This window comes from Rhinopithecus bieti, unplaced genomic scaffold (genome assembly GCF_001698545.2).
Source record: "Rhinopithecus bieti isolate Rb0 unplaced genomic scaffold, ASM169854v2 scaffold_33891, whole genome shotgun sequence".
NCBI lineage: Eukaryota > Metazoa > Chordata > Mammalia > Primates > Cercopithecidae > Rhinopithecus > Rhinopithecus bieti.
Genome location: NW_016814426.1, coordinates 438982 through 451713, shown reverse-complemented (window position 1 = coordinate 451713; position 12732 = coordinate 438982). Strand labels below are relative to the sequence as shown.

At 46.1% G+C, this 12732-nt stretch overlaps 1 protein-coding gene and 1 pseudogene across 4 annotated transcripts in view; both read left to right on the top strand.

Moving 5' to 3' along the window:
* Positions 1–5921, top strand: part of BTNL9 (butyrophilin like 9) — a 22463-nt gene extending 16542 nt beyond the window's left edge. The window contains exons 7-11 of one of the 4 annotated variants that reach the window (XM_017850259.1): positions 44–64; positions 1248–1268; positions 1496–1522; positions 3862–3888; positions 4761–5921. In XM_017850259.1, the coding sequence (XP_017705748.1) occupies positions 44–64; positions 1248–1268; positions 1496–1522; positions 3862–3888; positions 4761–5386 (722 nt within the window). In that variant the 3' untranslated portion in view covers positions 5387–5921. The remainder of the gene's footprint in view (positions 1–43; positions 65–1247; positions 1269–1495; positions 1523–3861; positions 3889–4760) is intronic. The other 3 variants (XM_017850261.1, XM_017850260.1, XM_017850258.1) reach the window with 3 other exon arrangements.
* LOC108514153 (60S ribosomal protein L13-like) lies at positions 5530–11270 on the top strand (annotated as a pseudogene).
* Positions 11271–12732: the final 1462 nt, after the last annotated feature.

Genomic DNA, 12732 nt, shown 5'->3' with positions numbered 1-12732 from the left:
TTTTTTTTTTTTTTTTTTTTTTTTTCTCTCTCTCTCTCTCTAGGGAAACTCACTGCAGAGCTGGGTAAGTTCTGGGTGCAGGGCCATAGGGCTGCCTGTCAGCCAGTGGGGTGGACCCCTGTGCCTGTGCAGTGGGAGGAGAGGCTCCCTTTGGACGGAGTCGGCTGGCAACTGTCTAATTCTAGACCATCCCTGTGAGCCTCCACCTCTTCTCTTGCTAAGGGGCTGAAAGGGTGGCTGCCTGCCGCTGTGCAGCTGCCTGAGACCCTCCGGACAGACCCTGCCAGCTCCTCCCCTGCAAATTAGACAATTCAGTTAAAATTCTGTCATAAAACGTTTACTGTCTCGGTTCATCTTCTAAAATACCCTTCTCTTTTAATGCAAGTGGCACTAGGAAGGGTGACACCTTTAATTTGCACCAAAATGGGAATAATTTCTCAGATTCACTTTTCTCCCCAGAGGGACTCAGAGATGTGAAACCGCGGAGTGTGTCTCTGCGGAGAGGAAGAGAGAGTGAACCCAAGGGAGGGGAATGGAGGAAAAGGCCATCATGGTGTTGGGGTTGGGGTGCAATTCAGATGAAACTGTAAGGTTGGGGAAGCTTGTCTTGCCGTCTACATAGTCCTTCAAGGGGAATGAAAAAAAAATAGCCCTAATAAGTCATTCACACTATAGTCTGAATTGTAAGTGATAACACTATAGTACGAATGCCTCTACCAGGAGCATTTACCTTTGAAAGAGCTTGACACTGGGTGGACAGATCAAAGGAATGCATTTTAGTAGCAAAATGTTGGTGTCCTTGGTATTTGGTCAGGGGAAATAATTGGGTGTGATGTCCTTCCAGTCCTTTAAATAACGTACCCAGTAAGTGACCCTGAGGCTCACATAGGCTGCGCTCAGTGCCTGGACTTACGTAGGAGCTCTGCCCCAGGAAGCTTGTGATTTCAGACAGAAGGAACAACCTGAACCCTGGGAAGAGGCATGTCAGTACTAAGATCTGGTTCCCCTTCTAGGCCCTGTGCAGATTTCTACCTTTGAGCTAAGATAGGATGAGGCATAAGAGTCCTGCAAGTGGGCCTCCTTTTTGAGGGCAATGAAGGGGCAAAGATGAAGCTGCGGGGAAAAAAAAAAAGAAGCTATGATTAGCAATGGCTTACGACTGAGGAAGCTCTTCCCAGTGGCCTGTCTTGGGAAGATGGTTCCACCCATCTGCAGGCTGATGTTTTCTTTGTGTGTTCTGCTTGCAGAGAAGCTTCAGAAAGAGCTTGGTAAGTGACCCTCTTAGAACTATTTCTCTTTATTCATCATTTTGCATCTGGTTCCCGATATATCTTCTCATCTTTCAACCAGGTATGATGCTCAGGTAGGACCCCTGCTGGCGGTGTGGGTGGCGGGAGAGAGGGGAGGGGACGCGGTGGGTGCAAGATGTGATGTGTGAGCAGGGAAGCTTGGGGTCCTGATGTGCTAATTTCCTGTTTTCCCTTGGTTGCTTCAGACTGGAGACGGGCTGAAGGCCAGGCTGGTGAGTGGAATCCGTCTCTCTCTGACTCTTCCTCATTTATGTCTGAGCACCCTGGTCCAATTCACCCTGATGAACCTATCGGGCTTCATTCTGGTTGCATTCCGCAGCCTCACACAGCATGTGTTAATCTATGTCACTGGGTAGAGGTTATACTCTGTCCTGAGGCCTAAGTGTACTGCAAACCACTAGTTCCAATCCTGGTTACATATCAGAGTTACCTTGACTCCTGGTGCCCATCCTCCAAGACAGACTCATGGTTCTGGCACGAGTGTGTTGCTGTACATGTAAATACTTCTCTGTATACCTCCCTCTATTCACCCATAATGCAGACAGTCTAATGTATATAGTTTGTATATATTCTTGCAAAATGTGAATATCGATTTATGCATATGCATCTTAGTTCATGTAAGTGACATTTATGGTTCTGTGCTGTTCCTTGCTTTTCTCATGCTCACCATGCTTTAATATCCATCACTGCCACTCGTGTGTATTCAGTCTGTTTTCCTCCTTGCCACAGAGTGCTTCATTTTAGCCAGCCACCCTCCTGGGGAAGGTATCCAGGCTGCCTCTAACTCCACAACAACACTGAATGCATAGTCTCAAACACGTTGCCTTATGGCCCTGTGTGGAGATCTCTCTGGGGTCTATAACTAGGAGGGGATTGCTGGCCCATGGTGGGTGTGTCCCATGGGGTAAGGGGATACTGGGATCCCTTGAAGGCAGCGTCATCATCCTGCCACCAGCCATGCAGGGACATTCCATGTGCCCACATCTCACGTGAGCCAGCTTTCTAAGTTTGCCAGTCAATGGGGATAAGTGATGGCTCATGGTTCTTTAGGTTTGCACACCTGTGAATGCTGAGAAGATTGAGCATCTCCGTATATGCTAGTCGGCTCGGGAGCTTTCTCTACTGAAAACTGCCAGTTCGTATCATTGACCCATTTTGCTTTTGGGATTGCTGTCTTTTATTACTAACAGGAATATTATATGTCTCTGTGTGTGTGTGTGTGTGTGTGTATGTGTGAGAGAGAGAGAGATTAATCCTTCGTGGGTAAACATTGTGAATTCCTTCTTCTGTTGTGCCATCTGCCATTAGCTGTGTCCATAGTTCCCCTTATTGAAAAGGAATTATTAATTTTGATAAAATGTAATCCATCACCTTTTTACCTTATGGTTTGTGTTTTTGAAGTTTTATTGAAGAAAACCTTCCTCACACTGAGGTCACAAAGATATTCTCTTACACTTTCTTCTATTTCTTTTTCTTTATGTAACTACAAAAACCTTTCTACTATCTTTATATTTGATCTTTAATCCATCTAAAATTTGCCATTTTATGAGGTGTTGGGTGAGAATCCTGTGATTTTTTTCCATATAGTGAGTTGGGCTTACCAACGCCATTTACTCCACCATTCCAGGGTTGCCACTGATGTGGGGATCACCTTTGATGCACATTGGATTCCTGTCTCTATATGAGTTTGTCCATTGGCCACCTATTACATCATTGTTTTTACTGCTATGGCTTTTGTAGTATCTGAAAGTACAAGTTTTCCTTCTCCATTTCCACTTCCTTTTTTAAAGTGAATGAACCTTTTAAAATATAAATTTTAGGACAAATTCATAAATCTCCCCAAAAAATCCAAAAGGAGTTTTACATAGGATTGCTTTGAACTTACAGATAAACTTAGGGAAAATCAACATCTTTGTAGAATTGAGATATTCCACACAAGAGCTCTTGTGTTTAAAGCTTCACCAGTTATCCTGACACAAAACTGGGGCAACAAAGCTTTGCTGTAAATATCTGGAACTCTGAGAATGTCTTGTGTTGCTTTTGCTTTTGCGACTTGGTGATATCTTTGTTGCAAAACAAAACAAGATAAAACACAACAGAAATCCACTCAGATTGATTCACATTAAGAATGGAGGCATGTCACGAAAAGACAGGACATCTAAAGGGCATCTTTGGGATCTGTCAGGCTCAGCTGGTCCTCCTGGGCACAGCCTGGCCAGTCAGAGTCTGAGGCTCCACTTCTGCGTCTCAGGGCATCCAGGCTGCTTATAGAGTCTCTTCACCTACAGCTCCATTCTCCTGCTTTTTCCAGCGGAATTTCAGCCTGCATGTAGCTCTGGTATCAATGACACAGGCCTCTACTCAATCTAAAATTTCTCAGGAAAATACATGGTGAACGCCAAGACCAGTCTGAATTCAAACCCGTTGTCATGGTGGGAATGGGGTCATTCACGCTGCATGCATCCCTCATGTATCTGGAGCCTTTGCTAAGGTTCCGGAGTTACTGACTGAGATTTCTGACCTTTTTTTCTCCTTCTCTGTTTGGTTTCAGAGTGGAGAGCAGCCCAAAAATATGCAGGTAACTGAAGCCAGGAAACTGATTTGTGTTTTGGGTTGGCTGGATCTTAAAACAGAAGGGAGGTGGGGAGATCTGAGATTAGAGGTCGGGGCTTTCTGGGAGCCAAGTATGGGGCCTGCACACACAGACACACACGCACACTTGCAAACACGCCACACGACACATATGCCTGCATGTGTATGCACACACACGCGTGGTTGCATGCACACGCACGTGCGCACACACACGCACACGTGAGCTCCCAAACACATCCCTCCTCGGGGTTACACTAGGTTTGTTTCCATCTGGCTCGGGGCTATTTGCAGGCGAGAGTGCAGAGTTTATAAGCAACCTTCCGGATCCTCTGACAGAAGGGGTCCCCTAGGTTCCCATCTGTCAGATGGGATGGGGTGTTGAAATATGGGGCACTGGACTAGATTATCTCAAAGGTCCTTTTAAAATCCTTTTTAAAACTTTCTGAAGGACTGTATGAAAAAAAAAAAAAACCGAAAACTTCTGTAAAATGACGCTCAGGACTCTCCTGATTATGTCAAGGTCACACAGGGTGGTGCCACCAGCAGGAACTAGAAACAGCCCATAGGTCCTTCCCCTTGACGGGGACATGGCTCCATTCCCACCAGCCTACTTCCTTGCTATCTCTGGTATGGAGTTCAAGTAAGGGCAGGATTCCTTGTCACTATCAAACACGCAGGAGTGACTTACAACGTGTCACTTCAGTCCTGGGGAGGGGGTTTGCAGGGGTGAGGGTCGCAGTAAGGGGTTCATTTCACTGATTATTCCACCAAGGGAAACTAGAGGTTTGTCTGTCTTGGGGAAGAGACGGACGGCCCCAGACCGTCCTGGGTGGGCACTAACGCTGCGGCTCTGCGCAGTGGATGTGACTCTGGATGCGGCCTCCGCGCACCCCAGCCTGGAAGTGTCGGAGGATGGCAAGAGCGTGTCTTCCCGCCGGGCGCCGCCAGGCCCGGCACTTAACGACCCGCAGCGGTTCTCGGAGCAGACGTGCGCGCTGAGCCTGGAGCGATTCTCCGCGGGCCGCCACTACTGGGAGGTGCACGTGGGCCGCCGCAGCCGCTGGTTCCTGGGCGCCTGCCTGGCCGCGGTGCCGCGCGCGGGGCCTGTGCGCCTGAGCCCGGCGACCGGCTACTGGGTGCTGGGGCTGTGGAACGGCTGCGAGTACTTCGTCCTGGCCCCGCACCGCGTCGCGCTCACCCTGCGCGTGCCTCCGCGGCGCCTGGGCGTCTTCCTGGACTGCGAGGCGGGAAAGCTGTCCTTCTTCAACGTGTCCGACGGCTCCCACATCTTCACCTTCCACGACACCTTCTCGGACGCGCTGTGTGCCTACTTCAGGCCCAGGGCCCACGACGGCGGCGAACGTCCGGATCCCCTGACCATCTGTCCGCTGCGGGTTAGAGGGACGTGCGTCCCCGAAGAGAACGACAGTGACACCTGGCTGCAGCCCTACGAGCCCGCGGACCCCGCCCTGGACTGGTGGTGAGGCGCCCTCGTGGCCGCGGGACTGGCCCGGGAGGCTCCCTGGATCCCAGGCCCGCGCTTTGCTCTCCTGCTCCGTCTGAAGTGAGCAGGTGCACCAGCCAAAATGTCAGCCAGGGGACAAAGAGGGGACCTTTGCCTACGTAGATGCGTATGTGTAATGCGATTTTCTTCAAGGAAAGGAGACAAGTCCAAAACTCGTATGTGGATTGTGGGACTGAGCGAATGAGTACAAAGACATTCATGTTGCTGAGAGCCAGGGCTGCTTACGGTGGGCGGTGGGAAAGAAGCCAGCGTGGAAGAAAGAAGGGAGAAAGCTTTGGTGACTGCATTAGAGGGATCAGTTAATTTGTATCGTTTTATATTTTTTGTATATGTTTGCTAGCTCTAAAAAAGTCGAGACGCAATGACACTTCGTAAGCAATGAGTTCCCCTAAGCCTCAGATCCTAGTTTTAAATAGCATTTCCCATTAAAATGAAGTTGAAGAGGCCGGGCGCGGTGGCTCAAGCCTGTAATCCCAGCACTGGGAGGCGACGACGGCGGACTCACCGAGGTCCACGGGAGATCGAGACAGATCCTGCTAACACGGTGAACCCTCTCTACTAAAATATACAAAAAACTAGCCGCGCAGTGGCCGGGCCCTGAGTCCCCAGCTACTCGGGAGGCTGAGGCAGGAGAATGCGTAAAACCCGAGGCGACTTGCAGCTGAGCGAGATCCGGCAGCGCACTCCAGCCCGGCCGACGAGAGGAGACTACCGTCCTCAAAAAAAAAAAAAAAAAAAACAAAAAAAACAATATATATATATAGTAGTACTATATATATATATATATATGAAGTTGAAGAAACAGCTGCTTCTGGGGCTGGGGCAAAAATTTCAAGGTGAGCCTGGAGCATTGTGTGTGGTAAAGTAAAATAAGCGCTCAAAACGTGACGGCAACATGGCAAAAGGGTAGAGGCGCCAGGTTGAAGGGACCTCACTGACCAATTGTGGGACAATTTGAACATCAGGATGAATAATGACAGGAGAGATGATAACACACTGAATAAAAACATAATCCATGAGTTCATGCTGATTCTCAAATTTCTTTTTAAAAAGAAGAAACAGGAAGGTTTCTTTTAGAGGTGAAATCTAATTACTGGTGAGAGTCTTTTGGAGAACAGGGTATTTTCAGTCTCAAAGCAGTGACCTTATACACTACTTATAAATTTGAAAGGGGAAATTTACAAATGGAAATTTACTTTACAATGGAGAGGTCTGCCAGATCATCCAAGTGATTAAATTTAACACCATCAATGATGGCACCAAGGACATCATTAGTTTGACAATTGGGGAAAATGAAACACGAACAGGATATCACTGGAGAAGTGTTCTTCACCCCCTACCCCCAAGAGAGTCTCTCTGTCGGCCAGGCTGGAGTGCAGCCTTAACCTCCTGGGCCCAAGTGATCCTCCCACCTCCGCACACAACACCATGCCCAGCTAATTTTAAATTTGTTATGGAGACGGGGTCTCACTTTGTTACCCAGGCTGGTCTCAAACTCCTCACTCAAGCAATCCTCCCACCTGGGCCTCCCCAAATGCTGGGTGTACAGGCATGAGCCACTGTGCCTGGCTTCATTTTCAGAGTGAGGCATTTGTACTGTAGCTATGTAGGAGAGTATTCTTGTTCTTAGCAAACATACTGAAGTTTTTTAGATATAAATTACCACAGTGTCTGCCACTGAATTTCCAGTGACTAAGTGGAAAAATATAAAACATATTAATATAAAGAAAGAGACAAGTCAAATGTAGCAAAATGACAACACTTGGTCAATCTGGGTGAGTAGTCGACAGATATTCATTGTACTATCAATGCAGCTTTGCTGTGGGTTTGAAATTTTGCAAACTAAAAGAGTTGGGTGGCAGGGAGAAGGATACACCAAAAAGCTTAGTGATTACCTTTGGATGGGAAAATGGTTGGTAATTGTATTTTTTAAATGTCTTCTTTGTATTTTTTAATGTTCAATAATGTATATGTATCAGTTCTGTAATAAAGGGGAAGAAGCTGTTTTTTTTTTAAAATACTCATCTTCAAAATCATTCATTTGAAAGGAACTATAATGAAACTGCTGGACGATCTCCTAGGGCATTGTTTGAGAGTAAAATTCGGAGGAGTAATGCTCTCCGCCCCTTGCCCTTATTCCAGGCAGAGCTTTCCTTGCCCATCTTGCTTGAGAAGGAGAATAAGGAAGGGAGACCAGTCCGCAGCCAAGCTTTCTAACAGGTCTTTCCTCCTTCTTCCCTCTTTCCCTTTCCTTTTCTTTTCCTCTTCATGGGGACTGAGATTTCTACCAGGGCCTTCAGCACTGGAATGGGAATGGATGGGGCAGGGACACCTCTGGGGATGAGCTTTCACCCCACAGGCCCAGGAGTTTGGTTACACACCAGAGGGGGGTGTGCAAATAAAAAAATTCACGAACTGTGCTGAGAGTCAGGTTTCTCTATCAGTGAAGGGAAATACGGAAATACAGAAAGGGGAAAGGAGAGGATGAGAGTAAGTCTAAGGTGGACTGGAATGAGAGGTATCAATGTGAACACGTGGGTTTTACTGTACGTAGAGATGGAATGCACGCACACACGTGGACAGATACATAGATGTGTGTGTGCATGCAGCTCGTTCCCAGCTCTGTCTTGTTTGAAGGCTTAGCAACAATAACACCCCAGTACTGATGGGCACACCAAGACCCAGAACTTAGTTTTTAGTACTGTTTTCAGCAAAAGGAATGAAGTCTCCTTGGAGAAATGGTTGAGTCCAAGGCTAGGGCAGGGAAAATACAAGAAGAGCCTACAATATCCTATACCAGAAAACAAGGAAGTAGATTGGACAGAAGAGCCAAGTCTAATGGATTTCGATGTCAGTATGGACTTTGAACCCCTGAATAAAATAGGAATCCTTAAGTATTTCCCCACTGATATACATACATACAGATATACATACATACATAAACAAATTCATGGAGAGAAGAGAAAGCTCTGCCCTACAATAGGAGTCTCAAAATATTACTTCTTAACTCATAAGTACAAAACACGTACCAATTAACTTTACAGTGGAGGAGGCTGGTAGATGCCACCTTAGCCAAATGACAGAAGTTAACATCGCCAGATGGGAAAACAGTTTACATCACATTCTTCCTGATACGATGCAGTGGAGAATACAAATGGCATCACTTTTGAGGTATTCCTGCACCCAAAAACGCATAAATCAGGAGGAAACATTAGACAAACTGATGGGTACTCTTCAAAAATGTCAAGGTCCTGAAAGACAGGACAACACTAAGGAACTGCTTCACACTAAAGGAAACAGGACAACTAAATGCAATAGGTGACTCGGGATGGGATCCTGGATCTATAAAAAACATCACTGGGCCAGACAAGTTGGCTCAGGCCTGTAATCCCAGCACTTTCGGAGGCTGAGGTGGAATGATTGCTTGATTCCAGAGAGAAAGAGAGGGAGATTATTGGGGGGAAAAAGGGCATTTTGAAAGACGTGTGTGGATTAAATAATATTGGATAAATGTTAATTTCCTGATTTTGATGTAGAAGAGTGCTCTTATGAAAATGCACACTTATGTATTAAGGGGTAAAGGAGTATGATGTTTGTACCTTATTTTCAAATGCTCATTAAAACATATAGTAATATAAACAGAGAGAGAGAAAATGATAAAGAAATGCAGTGGTGTCTGATAAATGTTTAATAACTGGCTTTCTGAAAAAAAAATACATTGAGCTGATTTCCCTGGTGCAAGCACTCCCACTATGATTGACTTCAAGCTGAAGATGTGACACTACTGAGGACAGACTTGGGAAGTGCCTTAGTCAGCTCTGGCTGCTGTAACAAAATACCATACACTGAGTGGCTTGTAAACAACAGAAATGTATTTCTACAGTTTTGGAGGCTGGAAGTCCAGGATCAGGGTGCCAGCATGGTCAGGGTTGGCGAGGGTTCTTTTCTTGGTTGCAAACTGCTGACTTTGCTTTGTATCCTCACATGTCAGACAGCAAGAGAGTTCTCCAGGGTCCGTTTATATTTTTTATTTTAAATTGAGACAGGGTCTTGCTATGTTGCCCAGGCTGGTCTTGAACTCCTGGCCTCAAGTGATGCACCTACCTCAGCCTCCCAAAGTGCTGAGATTACAGGCATAAGCCACCTCACCCAGCCCCCACCAGGGTCTGTTTCTATTTTGTTTTGTTTTGTTTTTGAGACAGAGTCTCACTCTATCACCAGGCTGGAGTGCAGTGGTGTGATCTCAGCTCACAGCAACCTCCACCTCCTGGGTTCAAGCAATTCTCCTGCCTCAGCCTCCAGAGTAGCTGGGACTGCAAGCGCACACCACCACACCCAGCTAATTTTTGTATTTTTAGTAGAGACAGGGTTTCACCATGTTGGCCAGGGTGGTCTCGATCTCTTGACCTCATGATCTGCCCGCCTTGGCCTCCCAAAGGACTGGGATTACAGGCGTGAGCCACCCAGCCCCTGACAGATCTGTTTTGATAAGTGCATTAATCCCATCGTAAGGGCTCCACCCTCATGACCTAATCCCCTCCCACAAGTCCCACCTCCTACTACATTGCACTGGGTGTTGGGATTTCAACATGTGTGTGGGGAGTGGTGGAGAGGGACACATTCAGACCACAGCAGGAAGAGACACCCATGACCAGCCCTCATGAGATGCCAGGTCCAGACACCGCTGTCTGTGAAATTCTAGAGGGAGACTGTAATTTGTTTCTCCATCAAGTCAGATAAGTGCATTTTAAGCTTATGAAAATATTCTCGGTCACCTGTTGGGAGAAAGCTATTCCCCTTATTAACACATGATATTCAGAAAATGCAAGTTTTATTTTCTACAGTCATTTGCATTAGTGTGTAAATATTTGGGGTTCTTACTCATGAATGTTTTTGTGATAACATTAACAAGGTTATTATTGGATAAATGTTAATTTCCTGATTTTGATGTAGAAGAATGCTCTTAAGAAAATGCACACTTACATATTAAGGGGTAAAGGATTATGACGTGATAATTAAAAATATGTTATAACATTAAATATATGTTTCCTCTCCATCTGTAGTTATTATTCCTTTAGGACTGTATTTATGTGATAAATAAGAAAAGCAAACACATAGCTAATATAAAAAACAACATTAAACTGTGTTTAAATAATCAGTGGATCTGATCCGCCCACTTTCAATGATGGGAAGGCTGTTTTCCTGTGCAGGAGGGCTGTGGGCAGCCAGAGGCCCCAGCTGGAATGGCACGAAGTTCAAACCCCTCTCTCACAAGGGCTGGCAGTGGCACACAACCATGTGGTTCAACCAGCCAACGAAAGATCCCATCAGCCCGACCCCGCTCCTGGGCCCACCCAGCCCACAGTAAGGTGCCTCATGCTAAGGCATCACACCAAAGTAGGCAGGGTCTGAAGCCTGGAGGAGCTAAGGGTAGCCGGCATTCACAAGAAGCTGGGCCAAACCATTGGCATCTCTGTGGATCCAACACGACACAACAAGTCCACTGAGTCCCGCAGGCCAATGTACAGCAGCTAAAGGGGCGCGGGACCAAACACATCCTCTCCCCAGGAAGGTGCGCGGGACCAAACGCGTCCTCTCTCCAGGAAGCCTGGCCCCCAGAAAGGGAGACGGTTCAGCAGAAGAACTGAAATTGGCCACCAGGTTGACAGGACCAGTTATGCCCATCAGGAATGGCTACGGGAAGGAGAAAGCCTAAATCATCACCGAGGAGGAGAACTTCAAAGCCTTTGCTAGTCTCCGCATGGCCTGTGCCGCGACCTAGCTCTTCAGCATATGGAGAGCTGAGGCAAGCTGCAGAACAGGATGTTGAAAAGAGAAAATAAATACCTGCTGGGGACTTTAAAAAAAAAAGAGGGGGGGCATACCCAGCCTTAAACTGAGACCTGAGACATTCAGGTATACATTTTGTGAACCATGAAGGCCCCAGGGGAGGCCGCCCAGAAGGGTGGAGCAAGCAGAGTAAAAACCCACTTTCCCTCCTGCAAGTGGCCCCAGGCAAGTGCATACAATTAGCACATGGTGGATGTCCTTCTCCCTACCCTTCACATTTTCCATGCAGCTAACCCTCAAAGTAGGAAAAGGGTGAACACAACACTTTTGTGTGTATGCCTGTCCAGTCTACAGAATACACCAGCGCTGAACCTGCTTGGGAGGCTTCTGCTACTTGAGCGTGCCTGAGGATGGGAAGCTCATTGGTGGCAGTGTTATGGGATCTCTGCAGTGTTGATTTTGCTGGCTGGTCCCGGGACTTGCATAGACCTTAGAGGGGAGGAAGCGCATGCCGACTGATTCCATGGGTGGCATGGGTGGGTCCAGAAAAGGTACCACAAGTCCCCACTCAGGTCCGCAGGACTGGCAGCCCAGCCATCAGTCCCCACTCAGGTCCGCAGGACTGGCAGCCCAGCCATCAAGGCCCTCCCTGGCCTGAAAGTGGGACCTTTCCACAAAAAGGTATGTAACATTTTCAATTTTCTATGTCATCTGTAAACTGTTACAACAAATCCAGGTAGACTGCAGTATATGGAGACTGCATAGTGTGAATTCTAAAGTTAAGAAAAAAACAACAAAATAAAATAGCAAAAAAACAAAGATTTATACTGAAAAAATCAATAGAGGTGATAAAATAAAATACCAAACAATTTTGATTAGTCCAATAGGATGCAAATAGGAGGAACTGTGTTTTTTGAAAAGGGTACAGATATGTGGAAAACAAAAAGCAAATGTTAGATGTAAATCTTACCAGAGAGATAGCTATAACAAATACAAATGGACTAAATACTTCAATTAAAAAGAAGAGACTGACAAACAACTCACTTTCAAAATAAAGAATTGATAAGACAGTAAAGTAATAGAAAAAGATACACCTTGCAAAAAGATATTCCATGTGCATGGATACACAAAGATAGCAGTGTTAGCTATACTTACATCAGACAAAATAGTCTTTAGGTCAAAACTGTAAAAGAGACGAAGAATATCATTATATAATAATATTTCAATACATTAAGAGCATATAACAATTGTAAATATATATGCACCCAAAATTAGAGCACTAAATATATAAAGCAAATTTAAAATAATTTAAAGGGAGAGATAAACTAAAAAGCATTGTAGGAGATGACTTTAATGCATTTTTTTTTAATTTTTGTCTAGAAACAGCGTTTTGCTCTGTCTGCTGCCTGGGCTGGAGTGCAGTGACATAATCATAGCTCACTGTAACCTTGAACTCCTGAGCTCAAGCAATCCTCCTGCCTCCAGCCTCTGAAGTAGCTGGGACTACAGGCATGT